The following is a 22754-nucleotide window of genomic DNA, read 5'->3' as shown; positions in this document are numbered from 1 at the left end:
TTTTAATATTCTAGATATTATCTCTTGTAAAAAAAATCTACAAAACTATAGACAACTTCTAGATTAGGATGACATGTAAAAGAAAGCATGTAGCTTTCAGCTAATTTGAGAGGATTTATGTAAAAAGAGAGATTAGCGAAATTGCGCGACGCGCGATCGCTGTTTTCAGGCAGTGAACATCACTCCGAAAGTGGGAGATGAAGAATGAGTGATCTGGCAGGATTCTGGCCAGGTGTCCTGGCATTTAACCCCCCTTTCGGAGCCATTGAAAGGATCAGATTGGCGATCTAAGCAGCATAGAGGAATGTATTATTTTGTACACGTTTTTATCTATTAGAGTTATATTTTCTCATAATGCTGAAGGAATTTGACAGGCTTAATCTCTATTAGTATTCTTCTATATTTTCTTATTCTTTTTGGAAGTATTCTTCTACATCTTTAATCTCTTCGAATCCCTTCTCTTCTATCTACTCCTCTCCTTGAATTTACCTCCACCCTACTGTCACTCATCTTCAAGAACTTGGCTTGAAACCTCAACCCTTCTCTTATCTCTACCATCTCTGGAGTCTAAGCTCTTGAACCCCCATATATTCTTCTCTTGCCAAACCCTTGTGGTAACCTTCAACCCTACGCGTAGCGACATTGGTGAACCCGACATGAAGGTCGGTCTAAGCAAACTCCAAGATGGGGGGTTCTTCAGGAGATACTCTACAACAATTGGTGTGCATATTGCAGCAGACTCAACAACAACAAATCCAAATGTTACAACAATAACAACAACAAAGGCAAGAAGAAGAGAAGATTGATTCCACAGCTATCAAGGCCCTAAAAGAAGTTGGGCGTGAATTAGACTAGCTAAGCATGGTCTTCAAGAAAGAATCCATGGTCTTTTCCAACAAGATGCGGATTGGGCTGCATTCAAAAAAGCCCTACGCGAAGAATTCTTCTTAGAAGACTCTGGCCTTATGACGAAGAAAAGTTTCACTGAATGGGTTGAAAAACCCAACAAAGGTTTAGCTGCAACATCTCTATACCATGAATTTGAAAGTAAATTTGGACAACTTGATGTTGAAGAGTAACAAAGTATGGAAGGTCAAAAGATTGAATTATTCCTTAAGGTTGCAAATCCCATTATGCAAGAAAAGCTTGTTGATCGCCTAGAAGATGCTACCTCTAAATCAGGAGTCGAGACTGCATGGATAGATGTTACTGATGCAGTTAACATGATTGCTCGAAGAGAGCGGATGTAACTAAGATTGGGCTCTACTTAAACTTCAACAACTCCATTGATGGAGCTTGTTTCACCTTTAAAATTTCCTATTCCTTTGACTAATCAATTAACTCTTTCTTCTTCTGTTCCTTCTAAAAATGATGTCATGGATGAACTTATTAAAAGCATGCGTGACCTTCATTTGAATCTTACAGAAATTAGTTTCAAAGTAGAGAAGTTGGATGTCAAAGTTGAAGAACGAGGATGATCATCAACTCAAAGACCCATGAGAGAAGGCTTTAAGAGGCACTGTATTTGGTGGGACAGCCAACAACATGACAAGAGGGAGTGTTCTGCCTTCCGTGAGGTTGAAGCACAGAAGCTCGTCTTTTGGAAAGACGGAAAAATCCATGCAGCTGAAATTGGTCTTCCATTGGAGCCAAATTTTGGCAATGGTGGAATGAAGAAAAGATTAGAAGATTTAGCTGTAAAGAATGCCTATGCAGCAATTAATGCAGCTACCTATGGGCTGCAAATTGAGCCAACTAAATCAAGTTTGAAAGCATGTAAATCTAATATGCAATCTAAAGTATGGATGCATACACAAGATCAAATGGAATGTGGTAAAGCAGCCAAAGAAGATTTGGCTAACGCTAGTCAGTGCATTCAAGAAATAACTTGTTGGAAAGAATCGGTAGATTTTTTTTTCGCCTTTGCACATTTGGCTGACGTCAATTATAAAGAAGTCTTGATTGAAGAAAAGAGAAGATGAACCAAGGCCTTCCTCTTCTAGCCCTCCAAAATAGGTAACTAAAAGAACGCCTAAACAACCAAAGCTTGCTGAAAATATAACCCCAGATCAAGAGATGGAAGATGTGCCACAAACAAAGAAGACCGAAGGAAAGAAGAAAGGCAAGCAGCTAGGCTACAAATTGCAGTCTGACATAGGATATGCAACCGATCTCAAACGAGTCCTAGAAGAACGAATTCTAGGAAGTAAAATTGAATTCACCTTAGGCAAAATTCTTGGAATTGCCAAACGTAAATTCCATGATGTAATTATTAATGTAATCAAAAGGAAAAGACAATATGTTGGTGATGAAGCTGAAGCAACAGTGCATGCTTTTTTGCAAGTTTTTCGAGTTTTTGTGCAGGAAGAAGAGAAGTTGACTTCACAAGGAATTCATCTTGAAGCAGTTAAAGAATTAATTGCAGCAATTGAAGTTGAAGATAAAGAAAACATGAATGCAAAAATTAAAGAAGTAAAAGCTAAAAATGTAATGGTCGGCTGGTCCAAACGAGTTGGGTAGCCCACCTCTCATAAAGAAGGCCGTCTATAGTACATGCATGAGGAGGAAGAGGCTTGGTTCATTCCAAGTAGTCACTACTCCCGTACGCATTGGGCAAGAGCAACAACAGAGACAGTCGTCAAAATTGGAGAAAAAGAAACACCATGTATTGCACTCTTAGACCATGGCTCGGAGATAAACATCACGGCAAGGAGTCTCTATGAAAGTGGCGGATAGCCCATAGATGTTGATCCAGATTGGCGATTTGAGCAGCATAGAGAAAGGTATTATTTTGTACACGTTTTTATCTATTAGAGTTATATTTTCTCATAATGCTGAAAGAAACTGACAGGCTTAATCTCTGTTAGTATTTTTCTATATTTTCTAATTCTTTTTGGAAGTATTTTTCTACATCTTCAATCTCTTCGAACCCCTTCTCTTCCGTCTACTCCTCTTCTTGAATCTACCTTCACCCTGCTGTCACTTATCTTCAAGAACTTGGCTTGAAACCTTCAATCCTTCTCTTATCTCTACCATCTTTGGAGTCTAAGCTCTTGAACCCTCATACATTCTTCTCTTGCCAAACCCTTGTGGTGACCTTCAACCCTACGCGCAGCGACACTGTCCCTGATGGAGGTCTCGATGGCCTTGCAATATCATCAGATTTTGGAAGTGGATTATTTTTAATGTTTCAGTATTTATTTGACTTTTGCATATGTCTACCTTAGAGTGGGGCTATTACCTAACTTCTGACTATCAAAAGGAGCTACAGTGCATGTTGGGTGTAATATTAATGAGTGATGATATCATAAGAAGGATGCTTGTAAGAGTTGTTGAGCATTTACATGATGATGTTAATATAGACATTAAACTCATTGTTTTTATTAAAGTTGTACATTGTGGATACACACAATGTTCTCGAGTGCATATATATGAGGTTGACCACAAGAAGAGGTTTCAATACTCTCATACTAATAAGAGGCATTAGTCTGGCCAGTCACACTGGTATTCTGTGCAGTTTTGATGGATGCATGGCTATTTTGGGTGTATAGGCTACTGCCTGCGAGACATCATGGTACTGTTATAATTTCTGGGCATGAATGTACTGGTTTGGGTTGTTATGTTGGCATTTGACACCAGGATGTTTGTTGATTGGCATGGCTACCGTAGGTTTTTCCCTCTCTCTTCTAGCTTATGCATTGCAGCAGAAGGATGCTCTAGAGACTAGTTCCTAGGTGAGAGCAGCGAGTGGCAGTTGCAGGGTTGAGACATATTTGGCCACCTTGTGTTGTTGAGAGTATGCCAGTGGAGGACAGCTTGGCTCTTGTTCTTTGTATCAAGGCTTCCTCAAATTAACAAAATATTGCAAGGGGTGCCAAGGTTTGGGGTTGTGCTCTGGTGCAAGAGCAATCTGGCTGCCTTGTGTTCTCTTTGCTTGCTGATTTGAGAAGCGTGCTGAAGTTGTGTGTGATAGTTTTGGTACTTATTGCCTTTTAACATATTGAAGCCAGGTTTCAGTTCCCTATACAAAGGCACCTCTTATTCATACTCTTAAACTCTTCACTTTGGTTAGTGCATCTCCCTTTGTTTTTTATTTGCTCTTTCATACACGAGCATGAGTGTGACCCAGTTTGTCGTACTTCAAAATTAGAATGACAGTAAAAATTAATGAGACATAGTTTGGGTACTTATTGCCCTTTAACATATCAAAGGCAGGTTTCAGTTGCCTATATAAAGGCACCTCTTGTTCATAGTCTCAAACTCTTCACTTTGGCTAGAGCATCTTCCTTTGTTTCTTATTTGCTTTCTCATGCATGAGCATGAGTGTGGTTCTCAGTTTGCCCTACTTTAAAACCCAGAATGGCAGTAAAAGTTAGTGAGACATAATGACATATTGTAGATTAAAACTATTAGTCTATAAGATGGCATGTAATGAAACAAAACTGAAATATGAAGCATGAGGAGTTTGTTGATGCTCACTTTTTTTTTTTTTTTTGAAAATGAGTTATGTAATTTGTATTAGTGTTTGAAATTGTGTTTATAACCACAAATATGCAGCTAGACTCGTTCTGGTCATTCCTTGTGCAAGTTATTTTAAGAAGCCTTAAGATTACCCTTATTATAGAAATTGATTTATGGTACTAACCTAAATCAGGCTACAAAGGGAGCTAGGCTATGAACCATCATTGGAATTTTGGGCACAGTATGTACGATTGTCAACTGGAGAGCTGCTTTTGAAGATGGCAGAAGGAGAGAGGGCACGGAATACAATGCTTAAAGCTCATTTACGACTTGTTATCTCCATTGCCAAGGGGCATCAACACTTTGGACTTGATATGGATGATCTTATCCAGGTACACTCACAGCTTTGGGACATGCATAACTATGCGACTGGACCAATGTTCTACTTTTTTGGATAATGTAAACCACTACTATTTTGGTAGCACATCTTTTATATACAGGAATCCTGCTCAGCACTTGCCCATGAGTTTTTGTTCAGGTAATTAATCAGTGCTTGATCCTTTTGCCTCATGTGCTGTACTTTCAGATATGGATCTATTGATGAGCACACAATAACTCTTACTAGGGAAGACAAATGAATTAATTGGATTCACACCTGTTTTTCCTTGGATTGCAGCTGTAGAATAACTGTTTGGGCGTTTATTTTTGATTGTCACAAAAATCCATTCTTCAGTTCAGATAGAAAATTAAGCAAAGAAGACTTTTATAGAGACACTCAAACATGAAGATTCTCAAATGAAGAAATTTGAATGCTTTTAATAAGAGAAGAGAACTTAAAGTTGAAACATGACAATGAAACCCAAACTCAAAGGCAAAAGCTGAAAACTGGAACTCAAGAGGTGGAGATTCAAAAGCAAAGCCAATCTAAATCCAGTCCTTTAAATGAAGGTGAAATAATCTGGCAGTCATCACAACCATTCGGATAGCTGTAGGCCTCCTTGCCATCACGATCAGTTCTGGCAATAGATCTCTTGGCATTCGGTTTGAAGAAAATCAAGGAATACCCTTCATGTGGTGGGACTGGAGAGTGAACCCTTTTCACTTTTGTTTTGTGTCGTATGTTTTCAAGATGTTTTAATTTAAGTTAGTCTCATTCAACTGATTAGTGCTAAGAGTAGTGACTATCCAGTGAACAACCCTTGCCAAGCTACAATTTGATGGAGCCACTCTGTATATATGGGAGTAAACTTGGCTGTGATAACATGAAATCTAAACCGGCATATATCATGTTTGGGGATAACAAGGTGATCTTAAGTATTTGCAGGGTTGTTTTTTTTTCGAGGGGGTGTGGGCCATTGATTTCTGACACAAAATTCATCCTCAAGCCCACAGGATTTATGTGATACAGTTGGTTCCTACTTGTAGATCTAAGCCTCTCAGCAAAGTTTGCTTATTGCCTCTCATAATTACTCCCAAATCTTTTGGAACACTCCTCTGGGTTTTTCTCCAAACTAAGCAAGTTAGACTTTCACCTATGAAAATCAAGGCAACGTCCGTGTCATACAAAAATATGATGAAGAATATACTTACTGTCTCTCTTTTTTCACAATTCCCTTAATAGTTTATTTTATATCTCTTTGCACAATACCAAGAGGCCATCCCAATATTTGTATTTCATTCCCAATAATTCCTTCCGTAAAGGTTTTACAATCAGCTACCACATGAATAACTTCTTCCATTTGTTTCAACTATTGTCTTCACAGGTTGTTGCCCATCAAATCACTTGTGAAAGTTATCATGCATGATATTTAACTCTCAGGGACAAGGATTTTCTGTTAGTCTTAGACAAGTGCCTTAAATTCTTATAGAAGCACATTGTTATTTTTGAAGCTAGCTGATTTGTTCATGTGGAAAATGATCTTGCTCCTTTTTTGGCTTTTATTTCTTTTCACATTTTGCACAAGCTTTTTGGATGAGGCCATTTTTGCGGAACAGTACATTGTTATCAAAGTTTTTGAATTGTAAACGAAGATACATGAAATATGCTATTTTATGTGATTTCCTTTTAAAACTGAATACTACATAACTGTTGCTTCACATATTGCTTTCAGGAAGGCTCAAAGGGATTGCTTCTTGGGTTGGAGAAATTTGATCATACTAAAGGTTATAAACTGTCGACATATGTTTATTGGTGGATTAGACAGGTACCAGGATTTGTCCGTTGGATCTCTCTCTCTTTTATTGGTAAACTTGTATGCCATCATGGTTTGTTTGTGAATAGTAGGGTATGATCAGTGCAATTGCACAAAATTCAAGGTTGATCCGAATCCCAAAATATGTCCACGAGATCTTGTTTTTGGTGAAGAAAGGAGAAGCTGAATTGAGCCTGGAAGGCAAACCTGCTACTAGTGATGTAAGTTGAAATTCATGTCCAGTTTCTTTTAGGAATTAAAAGTTTGAGATTTGAGCTTGCTATTCACAACATAGAAGCAAACATCAGTATCCAAAAACAGGCGAGAATATGCAATGATATAGCATTGTAAAGGGCATAAAGGTGAAGTTTCTCTTCAAGTTTAACATGTTGAATCACTTTGATTACTGGACCTGTATATTCAAGTTTAGACTCGTTTGGCCCAGAACTGCCATCCACTTGGATCCAATGACTTTCTAATGCTTAGTAAAGTGGTATCTAGAGCACTTCAATTTGCTCCAGACTATCTGCTATCTCAAGGCTGTCAGATTTGCAGAGTCTATAGAGCACTTCAATTTGCTCCAGACTATCTGCTATCTCAAGGCTGTCAGATTTGCAGAGTCTAGACTTGAGGACTTCCTAATGGTTGGTAAAATCATATCCAGGGTATGTCAACTGGTTGAAGACTGTCTGCTATCTCGAGGTTGTCAGTTTCTAGAATTAGTGACCTACTTTTTGGGTTTTTAAGGGTTGTGTATGGTTGGATTTTTAATATAATCTAGATGTGGTAATGGCAGATTGATGTTGATGTGTGACATATTTGTAAATGTCCTAGGAAAGTTCTTATGCTTATTAAGTTATCTGCCAATATGGGGGTAAAAGGGTAGATGTGGATTGGAAGCCGTCCTATACTTTTACACATATCTATTGCAAATGGCCATATGTTATAGAATGCACCGCCAATAATCAATGATATTTGTGCAAGCATTAAATGTCTCAATATTCATGCACAACACCATAATACATGTTGGATACTCCCTTGGTCGTGTATGTAAAGTTGGATAGACCAGATTTATGATTATATATGCAAACATCATTACAGACAAGGTGCATATCGAGCGCACGTTGACTAGTTGATACTCAACATGCACAGAGTGTGGTTTGGTATTGAAGTGCTGTGTTATGGATGTTTGGGGACCTTACACTATATTGGTTAATCCATTATTGTCTTGTTAGAGGGATGCTTTTTTTGAAACTTTGATGAAATGGACTTGAAGAGCTTCTTAGCACACTCCCAATGGAATCCATTGACTTGATTGTAGGGATTTACAAGCTATGACCATTTATAGTTTACATGAAAAAAGATGTTTTGGGTGGGAACATGTTTTGTACACCAAGGTTCTTATGCACCCTGGGGGAAAGAATGAATAGAGAAGATGTCAAGAAAATCTGGCTTGCCATAATTGCCATGAAGTATGCCCATCACATGGATCTTGTAGGTTTAAGCTTGTGTTACGCTTAGCTTTTCTTAAACTTAGGTTAAAGGCATTGACTACTCTTGTTTTGGGCATGTGGAACATTTAATTTTTTGGGAGACTGGGAAGTTCTCATCTTTGAGCATGTAGAAGAAAGAAAGAAAGAAGGTCATATTAATGTTTGTTGTAAAGTGAAGCCATCCTTCCTTCTCAGCATGGTGGTGATAACCTGATTTAATTCAAAATACAGCAAGCATTAAGTACACAAATCTAGAAAGGCACACTTTACCACTTAATCTTGGACAGCCGACACCCGCCCTAACAAATGGCATCCCTTGCAGTATTTCTTTGTCTTGTATTGCTATAAGATTTAAGTACACTGAGAGATAGATTGATCTGTTTGAATCTTCTGTCATAATTGACCAGCACTGCTTGTGCACAATTTGCCCCTTGATTGTACAACAATCTGGGCTCAGTTTGGGTCTTCAATCTCTTGCATGTAGGCCACAAAATCTTGAGGATGGGCTACTGCTCTGATCACCTGAAAATTAATGCCTTCAGCTGCTACACTGAGTACTTGGCTCTTCATCAATAATTGAGCATGGATCCGAAGGTGGCTGTTGAAACCTGAATAGCTGCCGCAAATTAGGGTTTCAGCAGCAATTTCTTCAGCAGTTCTTCAACAGTGGTTGGAATACGTTGAGAATTATTGAGGAAATGTCAAAGGATGAGAAAGAAAATCAGCTGAAAGAAGTGTCTTTTGAACCGTAGCTCTGATGGCAATTTTGACAGTGCCAATAACTTCAAAAGGGGGGCAAAACCCTAGTGCGATTGGTGAGCCATCCTCTTTCATCTACGCCCCTCACGGTGGAGAAGGAAACCCACTGCCCATCTCTTGATGTGTTAGTTGAACTGCTATTGCCTCTCTTTGAGCCCATCCGGTGGTGGCTCCTTTCTCCTTGAGCCTCTGAATGTTGGAATGACCCAGCCTCCAAGTAGACTTCTCTCAGCTTGGATGGGTAATTTTGACAAGTGGCAGCTTCTTTTACTACTTGGGCAAATTTCCAGCTTGAATTTTTTAATTTTCAGAATTTAAAATTTGAAAATTAATTAGTTATCAACTTGCCCTTCCCAAGAATTGGCTAGTGCCCATTCATAAATAATGTGCTAACCAACCCCATGGGACATTTAATGGTGCCAACATTAATTGGCCTTGGACTAGCTTTACTTAATTAATTAGTGCCTTGTCTCATGATGTCAATACTAGACATCTAATGACCCAATCAATGACCTAGATTCCAAACTGGCACTAAGTACAAACAAGTACGTGTTAGGCATGACTTTGTACAACTTTTGCTAATGTCACCCACTATTCACTTGGGTTACGTAGGTCATTACTATGACTTAACTGGCTTGCACTTCACATGTGCATAACTTAATATTGCCAAAGTTGAGAATTGAAAATACATATCCTATCACCACATCCTTGTAATAGACCTCCCCTTTTAAATGTGAGAGGTGGAATAGAAGAGAATCATGAACAGAGAGAGAAAAGGAGAAGAGAAAAGACAGCAGGAAGAGGAGAAATTTGCATTGAATGTGAGATGAATGCTGAATACAAGAGTGGACTGATTAGTCCCTGCATGCAACCCAAAGTGTCAGTGGCAGCACTGGATCAGGCTGAAAAATGATGACAACAACTATGACGGTGATGGAGATGGAGAGTGTGCAGCTTGCAATCCTAGATGGAGACGGAGAAGATTGTTACAAGCTATCAGAGTACTTGTAGAAGATAGAAGACAATGATCTGCCCCTCCTCGGCGACGAGTGCTATAAATAGTAGAAAAGACAAAAAGCTGGCTGACTGTTGACTGGTCTGACTTGGCAATCTTGACCGACTGCAATAAATACAGTTCAAGCGCATTTAATGCAGCAAAAATGATGACTTGGTAGGTCTTGGGAAAAATCGTAGGAGTTTGGGGCTAGGCAACATTTGATAGTGTAACATAAGCTATGAAATTCTTGACAAACATTGGAAATGCACACCAAAGTGAATGAAGACATAGTCAAAGCTCCAATGTCTCCGTGAGACTCTAACAAAGCTCATAACCAAGAGATAACGGACTAATAGACTAAATAAGGCGCACTAACATGCCCTCTCAGATCTTGGGAGTGTTTGAAGACTTGACAATCTCATGTAATGAAGCATAGGAGCCTTGGGCAAAGGCTTCATGAAGAGATCCATTGAATTGTTTGTCAGGCGATAGCAGGCTACTACTAATTTGGAATCCATGATCCGCTCTCGTACATAATGATAGCGAAGCTCTATGTGCTTCATGGCATGAAACTTGAGGTTTTTTGCTAGAGCTAAGATACTCTGGTTACCCCGTGCAGGTGAGTGGGTCTTGTCTGTGGAAAGCCAATCTACACCACTATCCAGCAGAGCCAAATTGTCTCCATAGTTGTTGATCTTGTAGAATCGATGTTCCCTGTAAAAAGCACAAAATGCACAAAGCAACCCTCTAGCAAGCATGAGTAGGAATCTTTATAAAAAATGATAAGAATGCCACCACAAAGGTAATGTTTGGTTGAGTGTGAATAAGCCAAATCAATGAATCAACAAGGCATTTGTATTAGGTAGCATCTGGAAGGGGATCTTTGATAGCCAAAAGCTCGGATTGTGGATCCATGAGTCAAGAAATAGGCAAATACTCTATTGTACCAAACTTCGAAAGTAACTTAGAGATCTACATCTACTAGGATATGAAGATGCCTTGTGTCATATGATACATCTCTAAGCCAAGTAAGATTGTTGCCTAGCTTCTAGTTGTTGTCAGTGATTAGCTAGCTCCATCCTTGGGTAGTTACAGTACTGTATTTACTAGTTTTAAATCTCTAGACTTTTGCGTTTTGGTTTCCAGCATGCTGTCATTCCACATTCAACATTATCTCAGGCTTGAGTGGTGGTTATAGACCTCAGGATCCGTCTTTGGTGGACCTCACTCTCCAATTGCTGTTATTGCTCTACCTTTGAGCATTTGTGCACTCATTCATTCATTTACAACATTGATTCATTCACTTCAGAGTCCTCTTTTTTCTCTGTTTGTATTTTGTATTTTTGCGTTTAGTGTCTTCGTGGCCGATTCTTGTGTTTTAGTCATGTTTGTACATATTTGTATAAGGAGAACTATGTTGAGTAGCCTCATGGGTTCTCATGTTTAGATGGTAAGGTATACAGGTTCATGAAGGCTTTATATGGCCTTAAACAAGCTCCTCGTGCGTGGAATGAGAAGTTTGATTTTTTCCTTAGAGAGAAGGAGGGGTATTGGCGATCTACTTTTGATCCAAATCTTTATGTCCATACTTTAGTTGGAGGGTGTGTTATTCATATTCTATGAGGACGATCTCATCTTGATAGGAAATATAACCAGCCTTCCTCCTGGGATAGGGTGGTAAATATCTTGATTAAGCACTATTTATTGCAATTAACAAATTCAAAAAACTGAAATGCACACTTTACTATATAATCTTGGACATTGGATACTTTGTTGGCCCCAAAACTGGTGTCCCTTTCGGTATTTATTTAACTTAATTGAAGAAGAAGTTGATGTATAATGGGATTCTTCCAATCCCTTGGACAATGCCCCAAATTCAACGATTTATTGGTCCTTCCACTTGAATAGGCTAAAGACAACGTCAACTTTGTCGAATCCAAGTCTTGGAGCTTCCAATTTGTGGCACACTTCTCGAGTTGCTGCTAAACCCTAATTTCTTTTGCAAATTAGGGTTTACAGCAGAGAAATCTGAAATTTCTCAGCCTCTGGTGATCTGAATGCTGTAATCTTCAAAGCAAGGCTGTAGAAAGGTTGGGAGATGAGAGAGAATACTGAGGAGAGAGAAAATTCAGACTTTCTTTGCGAAGAACTGAAGAAAATCTGTCATTTACTGTTGCTGCCCTGTCTCAACAGCTTGTAGATGCAAAGGATTGAAGAAAATCAATCATTTACTGCTGCTGCCCTGTCTCAACAGCCTGTAGATGCTATCACTTGCTATTGATTGGTCTTCTCCTACCCTTGGTTGCCTCTCAGAAAGTCCTTCAATGGCTGCAAATTAAACCAACAGCATCTTCTCTCTCTCTCTTGCAGGATGAACATACTAAAAATGCCTCTCTCCAGAAATATTAAATTTCAGTCTTTAAATACTGAAAATTAATCTAATAACTATTTCAGTGCCTTGAAAAATAATCTGACTGGCCAATAATGAAATTGGCTAGGCAACTTCCATTCCCGAGTGTCTTTGCACTATCTTTGACCATCAGATTGTCTTTAGGTACCATTAAACGCCACTTCTCTTGTGTCACCTCTACTGACACTTATGGCCAAATGAATGACCTAGGCCAACAACTGGCACCAGATACCACCAAGTGCTTGTGCAGCATAATTTATAGTAACTTTTGTCTTTGACATCTCGCGATTTCCTTGAGTCCGAGGCTCGTAAATTTATTTTAACCTGTGTTACACCTCACATGTGCAACATTTACTTAACCATGTGATTAAAAATTAATCCACGTGTTAAGTGAGGTTTCAAAAATACATGTTCTCATGACAGGAGACCATGCCCAAATGATCAAGCAGATTAAGGAGGCACTGAATGAGCACTTTGAGATGATAGATATGGGACTTCTTCATTTCTTTCTAAGTCATGAGATATGAGAGGGGGATCTTTCTCTCTTAGCAGGGGTACGTGCAGGAGCTCTTGACTACTTTTGAGATGATAGAGTGTCGCACTATCTCTACTCCTATGGATTCGAATTGGAAGGCTACTACTCATGTTGATTTACCAGTAGCAAATCCGTCCCAATATTGACAGTTGATTGGGTCATTGATTTGGCTTCTTAACATTGGGATTGATTTGTGTTTTTTAGTTGGTTTGCTTGTAGGGTTTATGAGTGAGCCCAAGCAAGTTCATGGTAGGTTGCCTTGTGGATTCTTTAGTTCTTGAAGTGAACTCTTGACCTTGGTCTATTTTATTCAGCAAATATAGGTGATTCAGCTTTGGTGCTTTGAGGTTGGACAATTGAGATTGGGGGACTGTTGATGTTGATAATAGGCAATTGTGCTATTGTTTTCTCCTACGTGTAGGTGCTTTCTCATGGAGTAGCCTATTGTTGCCCTTTCTTTGACAATGGCTGAGTACCAAACGCCATCTTGTACCACTTGTGAGACTGTTTGGCTTTGGAGATTATTAGGTGAGTTAGATGTGTGTGCTAAACTTCTATGTGAAAATGAGAGTTGCATAGCCTTGGCATGGAATCCAATATTTCATTTATGTAGGAAGAAAATCAAGACTTAGTATCACTTCATCCATGAGAAGATCTTGGATGGGACCATTGATGTGGAGTATTGTAAGACAAAGGCTAATTTGGAAGATTTGATTGCCAAGTCGCTTTCTCAAGGTGTTCTTTGTTAACATTCCAAATCCTTGAGCCTTATGCCATGTCCAAGATTTTGAGAGGGGATTTTAGAGATTTGGTCACCTCTAGGACAAGTAGTGTTTCAGACAAGGTACAGTGTGCAGCATTGTGGCCATCAGAAGCAGGTCGGGCAGGTAGGTGATTGGCAGCAGGAGCTGTATGGGCAGCAGACACTGCATTTGGGCAGGCAGGCAGGCAGCACATCTGGGCAACAGTTGGGCAGGTGGGCAGGCGGTTGGACCTACCACATGGAAGGTTGGCCACATCTGCAGCAGTTGGCTGCATTAATGCTGTCCAATTGCATTCTTTCTTTCATTCTTTTTGGGTCCTTACACCTTGCTGCTCCCCAGTCTTCATCACTTGAGGTTTTCATGTCGACATTGAGTAGCAGTTGATAGAGTTGAGGACCCAGCCCAGATGCTACCCTCATACTATTTCATCAGGGATGTATGACATACTCTACCCACTGCTCCTGACTAGATGAAACTAGATATACGAGTATCGTTCAGCCACACAGCCAGATATGTACTATCTCATCCTCTCATTGTACCCCTATATGAGCACCATTTGGTCTTGTATACCGCCTTAGCTTCTTTTACAGTATATCACTTCTAGCACGTCACATTTTGATGTCTAGTGATGATTGACATTGTATATGATTTTGTCCCATAGGCTGATTTTGGCCTCAAAAGACATTAATATATCTTTCTTTCTTTCTGTGTGTGTGTGTGTGTGTGTGTGTGTGTGTGTGTTCATTGTTTTCTTTCAGTCAAGTCATATGCTTTTGTATTGCACCACCTTGACAACATGGTATGGGTCGAACTTGCAAGGATTCTCATGCTAAGGTGGCTTGGAAGACCATCATCTGTCATCGCTTCGAGGGGAGCTTGGGATCATTCATCTAGAGTATTAGAGTTTGCCATGTTGGGCAAGTTAGTTGTCCTAGGGCGCACCCAAGGGAGGTAGACATGGAAAGTCCTTTTCCAGGAGGGGTTTCAAGAGCATAGACCTGAGCTAGGCACGGAGTGGAGACCATCTTTGGCATGGATTTTCACAGTAGCACCAACTACTCTACCTAGATCTTCCTTCCTTCACAACTTGCTATCTTTGGCAGTGTTTGCATAAGGCTCTAGAGTGGTGGCCACCAATAATCCACGAGGAGATTTAACTGACAACCTGTCCTCTAGAACCCGATGATCTGAGATTGTGACAAGATGCAGCTAGGAAATCACTGCCACATCCAACCACCAGTGGGCTGGTTGGGAGGTTGGCCCTGCCCGCTTTGTCAAGGTTTGGAGGGATGTATATAGGTTGGTGGATTTGGAGGTTCCACCATAAGTTCCAAGGTGCTTGAGAGGGGTTGAGGCAAGGAGGAGGGAGATTGATGCGACAATCCTTGAGGATTGGGTAGCCCCTCTGCAAAGAGAGAGATTGCAGCCAAGGTGGATGTGGCTAGCATAGTTCTCACTTGTGGGAATCCCCTTGCAGGTAGCAAGGACTTGGGAGACTTGGTGGTGGAGAGGAGTCTGCCCTCTTATTTGTCGAGTTGTGCCTAGCATAGGATGTCTTTTTTTTTTTTTTTTTTTTTTTTTTGGGGGGGGGGGGGGGTGGGGGGGTGGGGGAGGCAAACTCTTGCATTGGTTGACACTGGCGCTTTGTCCAACAATTGGGTACTCGAGCCTATAGTGTCACAATTGGAGGTCTAGGAGATCATTGGGAGCCTCACAGAGTGGCACATCTGGAAGGCATGTTGTGAGATGATTTTTGCGGCAAGAGCCTCTTGGTATACAGACCTTGGCAGAACTTTAGACATCCATTATCCACTCACCCCATGGCTGTTGGGATCAGCTATAGGGCGAGTCTTGAGCCCTTGAGGAGCTCAAACAGGTGGCCATGCCTTGTTTGTTAGGATGCAGGCAGGCAGTCTTAGGTGGTGATACATCCCTCCTCCATGGCTTTTCTTCCTATCCTCCCCAGACTGCCTTGAGAGGCTTGTATATAATTAGCCATACTTTTTCCAGGAAAAAATTATCGAGCCTCCATTTTGGAATGTAAGATTCAGTGCGTGCTATGGCATCATTGCCTTTGCTGTAACCTGACCAGTTTTTAAACTATATTTCCCTATTCACTTGCAATTTTGTCTGTGTTGTTTGTTAGCCAGTAACTAAGTTGGTGCTAATTGGTCATCAATATTCTGCTTCTGATTAGTTTGAGGGAGTAAAACAGTGCTACTCAAATATTAGGATTTCAAACCATATATTGCTAATTTGCTAATCACGAGAATGGAAATCTACAAAAGGTTGAAAAGACGTGCAGAATCAACTGTGCAAATCACTTCCTATCATGACAGATTGAGTGATCATATGTTATTTTTATCCTTGGTTTTAGAGAAGTATAGTTTAAAAAAAAAAAGGACTTCTGTGTTTACAGCACAGACACTATCATGGCATCATTGCCTGTGAAATGTTTTTTAATTATATTTCTCTATACGCTTGCAATTTTGTCTGCGTTATTTGTTACCTAGTAACTAATTGGTGCTAATTGGTCATCAATTTTCTGCTTCTCATTAGTTTGACGGAGTAAAACAGTGCTACTCAAATATTAAGATTTCAAACCATATTTTGCTAATTTGCTAATCTGAGAATGGAACTCTATGAAAGGTTGAAAAGACATGCAGAATCAACTGTGCAAATTACTACCTATCATGACAGATTGAGTGATCAATGTTATTTTTATCTTTGCTTTTAGAGAAGTATAGATTTTGAAAAAATGAAGGACTTCTGTTTAGTTGTTTATGTGCCCTTGTACCTGGTGCAGAACCTGTCAGAAGTGCTTGAAATATCTAGAGTCAGATTAGAAAGGGCTTTGCAGGTAAATCAGCTTCCATTGGTCATTTGCAAAAGGTTCTTTTTCTTTTTCTTCTTCTTGCTTTTCCCCATTTTTTCAGTGCTCATCCATACTGATATTTCACTACAGGCCACGACTAGAATGCTTTGAATTGACATTGTTGTGAAAGATGATAGCTCCTATTATTTGCCAGCGTTTCTTTTTTGGATGGCCCTTAAGCTGTCAGGATTTTTTCTGCAGGCCAGGAATAGAGTGTTGTCGATTGACAAACCTGTAACCTCGTATGGTTTGAAGAGAGAATTCAATGGGATGCATGAGGTAGATTCCACGTTTCGGTGTACTTTATCTTTACCTGTTTGCATTTGTTGTATCAAGTTTGAATCTTTCAAGGAGTGCTTAATTTGTGGCTTTAAGTAACGACGAAAACACAAGCAAAACTTACCTATCCAATAATGATGGATTAGTCAAAGGTCTAGGGAGAAAATCATTAAGGGATACAAGAGAAAAAGGGCATTGCCGAGGCACAAAACTCAATACTCTTGGTACTTGTAGAAACACAGCATGTGAGGATGAAGGTAGAAATATGGACTGATTTTGAAAGAGAGCGTGTCACACAACCTTCTAAGAGTACCATTTGAGTTGCACTTGAATGTTTGCAAGTGGCTAAAAAATTGAATGTCCCCACTAATGATGAGGAAAATGTCCTTACTTGAAAGCTCTCATGGATCTATATTGGAAGATGTTCATTATGCACTTATAGAATGCAATTTTCTTTATCCGGTTGTCCTTGCCAATGGTTGAGGAGGAGCAATAGAAAATGCTTGGAGAAAATTGGGAAATTCAGCCTCAGCTCCTCCCCACCATCCTATCATAACATGAGGCACTCTTTGTTTGACAAATGCCATGGAGGGATGCATGTGAATAGGATGATCTTAAATTAACTTGACATTTTAGGATACACAATCTTTAATTATGGTTGGTCCAATTAGCAGCGCACCCAATTATTAACATAATACTTGTTTCTAAACTCATTGCCAATTGGTACAAGGGATGACATGGAATGAATTAGAAACCTTGTTGATGAGTATTGTAGAATAGTTTTGCGCTCAATCGGCAGTGAGTCTTGGATATTGCCAAATCTGCATGCATTTTGTGCCAAAGCTGCTGGCAGAGATTATGTTTTTAATGCACTTTTATACCTTGGAGTCTTTCTTGAAAAATAAAGATACTATTAAAGAGATCTTCTTATGCACACTCTTTATCTGAAGTGGGAGGAAGTCAAAGGAGAAAATGCAAAACAAGAGTGTAGAACTTAAAAAGCTTATTAAAAAAAAGTTATTTTGGGAAAATTAGCTAATGCATATCATGTCGTGATGCTTGTAATGTTTGTTACAAAAGCCCTTGATACAAGGGTGCTAAATGTTGGCAAAGTGTGGATGACTGGGTGGGGTATGTAGTAGAGCGAAGTCTACAGTGTTAGGTTAGGATTTCGTAGTGCGCACACACACACACACACACACACACACACACACACACACACTCATAGACGCTCATAGTGAACAAGTGAATAGCAAGAGAGAAGAGAGTTGTTGGAACATATACAGGTTTCATATATTGAGCAATCTTCAGCTTCGAAAAGAAAATCTCAAAATTTCAATGAAATTTGATGGTGTGGTGAGAAAAGCCCAAACTTTAGGTCATTTTGGGAGAGAAATTAAAGATTTCTGAGCCATCCAGACATGGTTGATCTCAAATCTCTAGTGGGCAATTGTGGGTTTATTCGGCACCTTCCCAATATGCCAATCTTCTTGACAAATGGACTAGGTGCTTCATCCTCTATCTGAAGGAACATGCATTCGACTATATACATATGCGATGGGATAACTTGCATCAGCTTAGTCTTAAGCTCTTGGAGCTCAAAAAATAGGAAGGTGACATTGATAAATGAAAGAAGAGAAAAACGTGTTTCTAGTCCCTGTTGCTGTAAAGGTGTTTGAAGGTACTTTAATACCATTTTCTCTCCTTCACAACTATTGTACCATTGTGAGAATTGGTTATATACATTCACTTGGGAATGTACCTCAAATCATGGTTCCCATGACTAATCAAGTTGTAGAGGTGTACATGCCATATCCAACACCATCACAATACTTACAGCATGTTCTTCATCAGTGTTCTCTGATATGATTTTCTACTCCATATGGTGTGTGTAGTACTATCCTTGACTAGACAATTGACATTGACAACACCACAAACGCTTGTCTTGCATCCTGATCCACCAAGGTTTTATGGGGTTCACGCCCACCTTCTCTCTATGTTGCATTGTTAAACGTACCCCTATTATTAAGGGGTGTAGTAATTTCCATCTAGAGAGGGGAGGGATGGAAGTTCCAAAAATATAATTATTGCATCCTATATGTATGCATAACACTCTTTTGTAATGGGACTAGCTAGACACACTAGGAGTAAGAGCTTTCAAGTGCATTTGCATATAGTCTAGGATTACACTTTGATTTGCAAAATGTAAGACCTTCCTATTAGGATTCGCATTTATGTTTTGTGTCACTATGTACACTTCCTTTAGGTGCATTTAATAAAAGTAAACGTAATTGGTGCATCTCTTGGTCTATATAAACAGGACCATGTATCTAGTATCGTAACTTCTTTTTCATTTTATGAAGCACTCTCTTGAGTTTTTTTCCCTCATTGAGTCTCACATGCTGTGTTTCACCCTTCCAATTTCCAACAGGTTAGAGATGGATTGGGACCAAAATTTGAAGATGCTAAGTGGAATCTAATCCTAAGCCATTAAAGAGATGTGGAAGAGAATCTAAAAGCAAATCTGATGAGGGAAGAATGGAAGGGACTTGAGAACAAATAGAACCAAAATTTTGGGTATCCAGAACTGTTGTCAGAAATAAAGACTAAATGCATAGATGGATGCTTTATTTGCGTGTAAGCCAATGGAATCACAACTCCCAGGTTTATCTGTCATATGATTCACTGCATTCTGTCAAAAAAGAGCCATGGATGCCTCATTTTACTGGACCTAAATGCTTAGATGGAGGCTTTGTATGTGTATAAGCCATTGGAATCACAAAGTCAGGCTTATGTGTCTTATGTTTCTCTATGTTCCATTAGACAAAGAGGCATGTTTGCCTCATTTCACTGGGGTATGGAATGGATTTTCGTAATCTCAATTCTGGAGGATGAGCTATCAGATTGAAAGTTGTCATTTCAATGTTGAGGAGCGGCATCACTTAAAAAATCTAATCTTAGAGAGGATCATAGAAATTCAGGATCTTTTTGACATTTCCTGCTCACTGTCAGTTGTCCAAAAGCTTGTCATTTAGATGTTGAGGAGCGGCATCACTTGCAAAATCTAATCTTAGAGAGGACCATAGAAATTCAGGATCTTCTTGACATTTCCTGGTCACTGTCAGTTGTCCAGAAGCCTGTCTACGGAAGCTTCGTTTTGTTATTAAGTCTTGTTTGGTGTGGTTTATAAGGTTCAAGGCTCATATATTCCTAGTCATGAGCCGAAATACATTATCAGCCCAAAGAACAAAGTTGATCGTCCATTGGATTCTGCTTATATTTTTCTGTGAGATGTGCACTTTGCTTGTGTGTGTGATTTCAGTAGGTTGTTAGGGTGATGTAAGACTGTAATTATGATGAGAGTTTGGACGTTTCATATTTTTTCTCTACACAAAATGACACACAGCTTATTAAGCTTTTTAGATTCTTGTGGCTGTGAACTGGTCAAAGGACTTAGTACATACATGGTCCTGGGTTGACCAGTTACTTGCATATATAATGGGTCGACTCTAGACTTTCCAGCTTTTATTCAGTCTAACACAATCTAGACCGTGGAGCACATACAATACTGCAGAGTTTATTTCTTGGACTGCTGACAAAGTTCCCTTTCACATGTGCTGGATTTTTGTAAAGCTTCCATAGTTTGCTCACGAATTCTAAGCTCCTTTTTCTTCCTGAAATGGTCACAGATTATTCCAGATATGGAAAATCAGCCTATGGACTTGCTGTGTGAAGAACAAATGAAAGTAATCTCCTATACACTGGCCGTGCCTTGCAACAATGATGTGTAAAGCAAGTGCATTTTTGCAATAAGGGTTCCAAGTCACTGTTAATTTAGTTAATCTCTCTGCTTCTTTGGGGGGACTTTTTTTTTGGGGGGGGGGGGGTGGTTTCCAGCTTGATGTGAAGAAAAGGATGGCAAACTTAACTCCAAGGGAGCTGATGATAATCCGGTGGTATTATGGATTTGATACACAAGAGGGTACTTATACAAGCTCGGCAGCAATTGGCAACAGGTTAGTCCTTAGTATAGGAATCTCCATTCTTGTATATTTTGTGGGATGTTGAAAGGAAGAACTGAAGCTTGTTGACTCGTGCGGCTTTTCATGTTGTTTTCCAGGTTGGGGATATCTAAAGGGCAAGTGAATAAAATAAAGCGTAGTGCGATCAAAAAGATGCAGGTTGAGATTGAGGATGACAGCATCATACATGACTTTCTGAGATGTCAGCACCACAGAGGAGAATTTTCTGCAGGCCTATGATAGTTCGCTGCTTCATTTGCAGTGGTGACAAGTTTTTTAAACATTTACCCCTACAATTAGAGTGTCATAAGCACATCGGTAGCATATTGGGGCATCTGTCATAATCCCCACATCTATATGAGAAGCTAAAGTAAGTTAACTTTGGCTCCTTACATATGGCCTGAAATGTAGCTGTAAGCTGGACTGTATGTTACCTTGCATATCTGAGACCTACAGACTCCAAAGTTGGCTTTAACTTGAGATTGTTCAAGCCTTGTATATATAAGATTGACAGGAATACAGCGTGAAAAAAGTAGGTTACAGTCTATGCAAACATGAAAAATAGCTAATGGATGATCTTTGGGAGCTCTTTGTAGCCGGTACAAGCTGGCAGCAGATGTTGGCCTAGCGAAAGCACTTCTAGTTCACCGTCTTGATGCCATTCTCATCTTCCAATATTTCAGTCTTCTTGATTTTCATCATTTTCTTCTCTCACCTACAAAGAGTAGAGGATCCTTATCACAAGTGGTGGTTTCCTTGAAAATTGGCCAATGGCAGCAATAAAAGCTGGTGCTGATGGAGAAGGGTCTGCAGAACTGAGGTGATGGTGCTTTTCCTGACATATGAGCTACTGTTCAAGTGCCCCACTTTGTGCACTCAGAGCTTCGGAACGAAAGATCCTATAGAACACGTTAAGGGTTGCTTGGACCTCCCCATAATGGTTGGATTTCCTCGTCAGCTGGTGGCATGGCATGTGAAGGAACCCCCTGTTCTAGAGATGGAAACCGCCATGTGGTGGTGGCTACCGAGTATTTGACTGAATGGTGTGATGGTAAGGCCTTACCTGGTGTAATTTCTAGGGTATTACCACCCGGATAACCTTGTTTTGGACTCTTAAGATGGCATTACCACCCGGTAACTGCCCACTTGCCATCTTTTCTAGTTACCTTCGTATTGACAATTTCACACGGTCGTGCTTTGAACTTTGTTGGTGTAAGTCCATGTGGCATCCATGCTTTGGTTCCCTTCGAATTTTTGAATTGCTTTAATACTTCAGCTTTCTCTTGCATGCTTCCAAACTCTTGAGTTCATTGAATTCTTTCCTCTTTAATGATTTCCCATGGCATCATCTAACATCCCTAGTGATAATCATCATCTAGGATTTTGTACCAAGGATAGCAGTTAAGTCAAATTGTGCCTAGGAACTGCTTTCTTGGGAGAACAAAAAAATCCCCAAGCTCTATTGGATTCGGGTAGCTCTATCTCATTGGCAAAAATTGAAGTGTTTAGGTACCAATACATATCAACTTGTTTGACAATAAAGTCTCTAGTTGAAGTTCTCTCTCTCTCTCTCTCTCTCTCTCTCTCTCTCTCTCTCTCTCTCTCTCTCTAGATTTTGCCATTAATCAAATTTCTTCTTGAGGACTCCCATTCTGCAACCTCTCACCATAGCTAAGGGGTGAGCATCTTGCTCTGCCATTGTAAGAGGTGTGTATTTTCTTGCCATTTCCATTTTGCATATTGCATTTCTTCAACTCATTAATTTGAGAATTGGCTATGGTTATTGATCATATGGTTTTCTAATATTTTAGGAGTATTTCATGGTTAGGAGATACTACTTCATTACATTGATATCAGAGCAAGGCTTTGATCCAGTTGCAAGGTAATTTTCTGGTCATAATCTAGTCATAGACATTAAAGACAAGTAACTCAAGTGGAAGGCTTGGTCTAAAGTAGTAATAATATGG

At 39.7% G+C, this 22754-nt stretch overlaps 1 protein-coding gene across 1 annotated transcript in view; it reads left to right on the top strand.

The window, feature by feature from the left end:
• The window catches only part of LOC148023268 (uncharacterized), a 33455-nt gene extending 11322 nt beyond the window's left edge, over positions 1-22133 (top strand). Inside the window, exons 2-9 of the mRNA XM_087696309.1 lie at positions 4655-4853; positions 6573-6665; positions 6746-6874; positions 16418-16471; positions 16688-16765; positions 20455-20511; positions 20663-20781; positions 20886-22133. Coding sequence (XP_087552435.1) covers positions 4655-4853; positions 6573-6665; positions 6746-6874; positions 16418-16471; positions 16688-16765; positions 20455-20511; positions 20663-20781; positions 20886-21027 — 871 coding nt within the window. The 3' untranslated portion in view covers positions 21028-22133. The remainder of the gene's footprint in view (positions 1-4654; positions 4854-6572; positions 6666-6745; positions 6875-16417; positions 16472-16687; positions 16766-20454; positions 20512-20662; positions 20782-20885) is intronic.
• The last annotated feature ends 621 nt before the right edge of the window (positions 22134-22754 follow it).

This window comes from Lygodium microphyllum, chromosome 16 (assembly GCF_053477565.2).
Source record: "Lygodium microphyllum isolate KBCC chromosome 16, Lygodium_microphyllum_v1.1.10, whole genome shotgun sequence".
NCBI lineage: Eukaryota > Viridiplantae > Streptophyta > Polypodiopsida > Schizaeales > Lygodiaceae > Lygodium > Lygodium microphyllum.
Note: the sequence above shows the minus strand (reverse complement) of the source record. Positions and strands in the feature narration are given on the sequence as shown.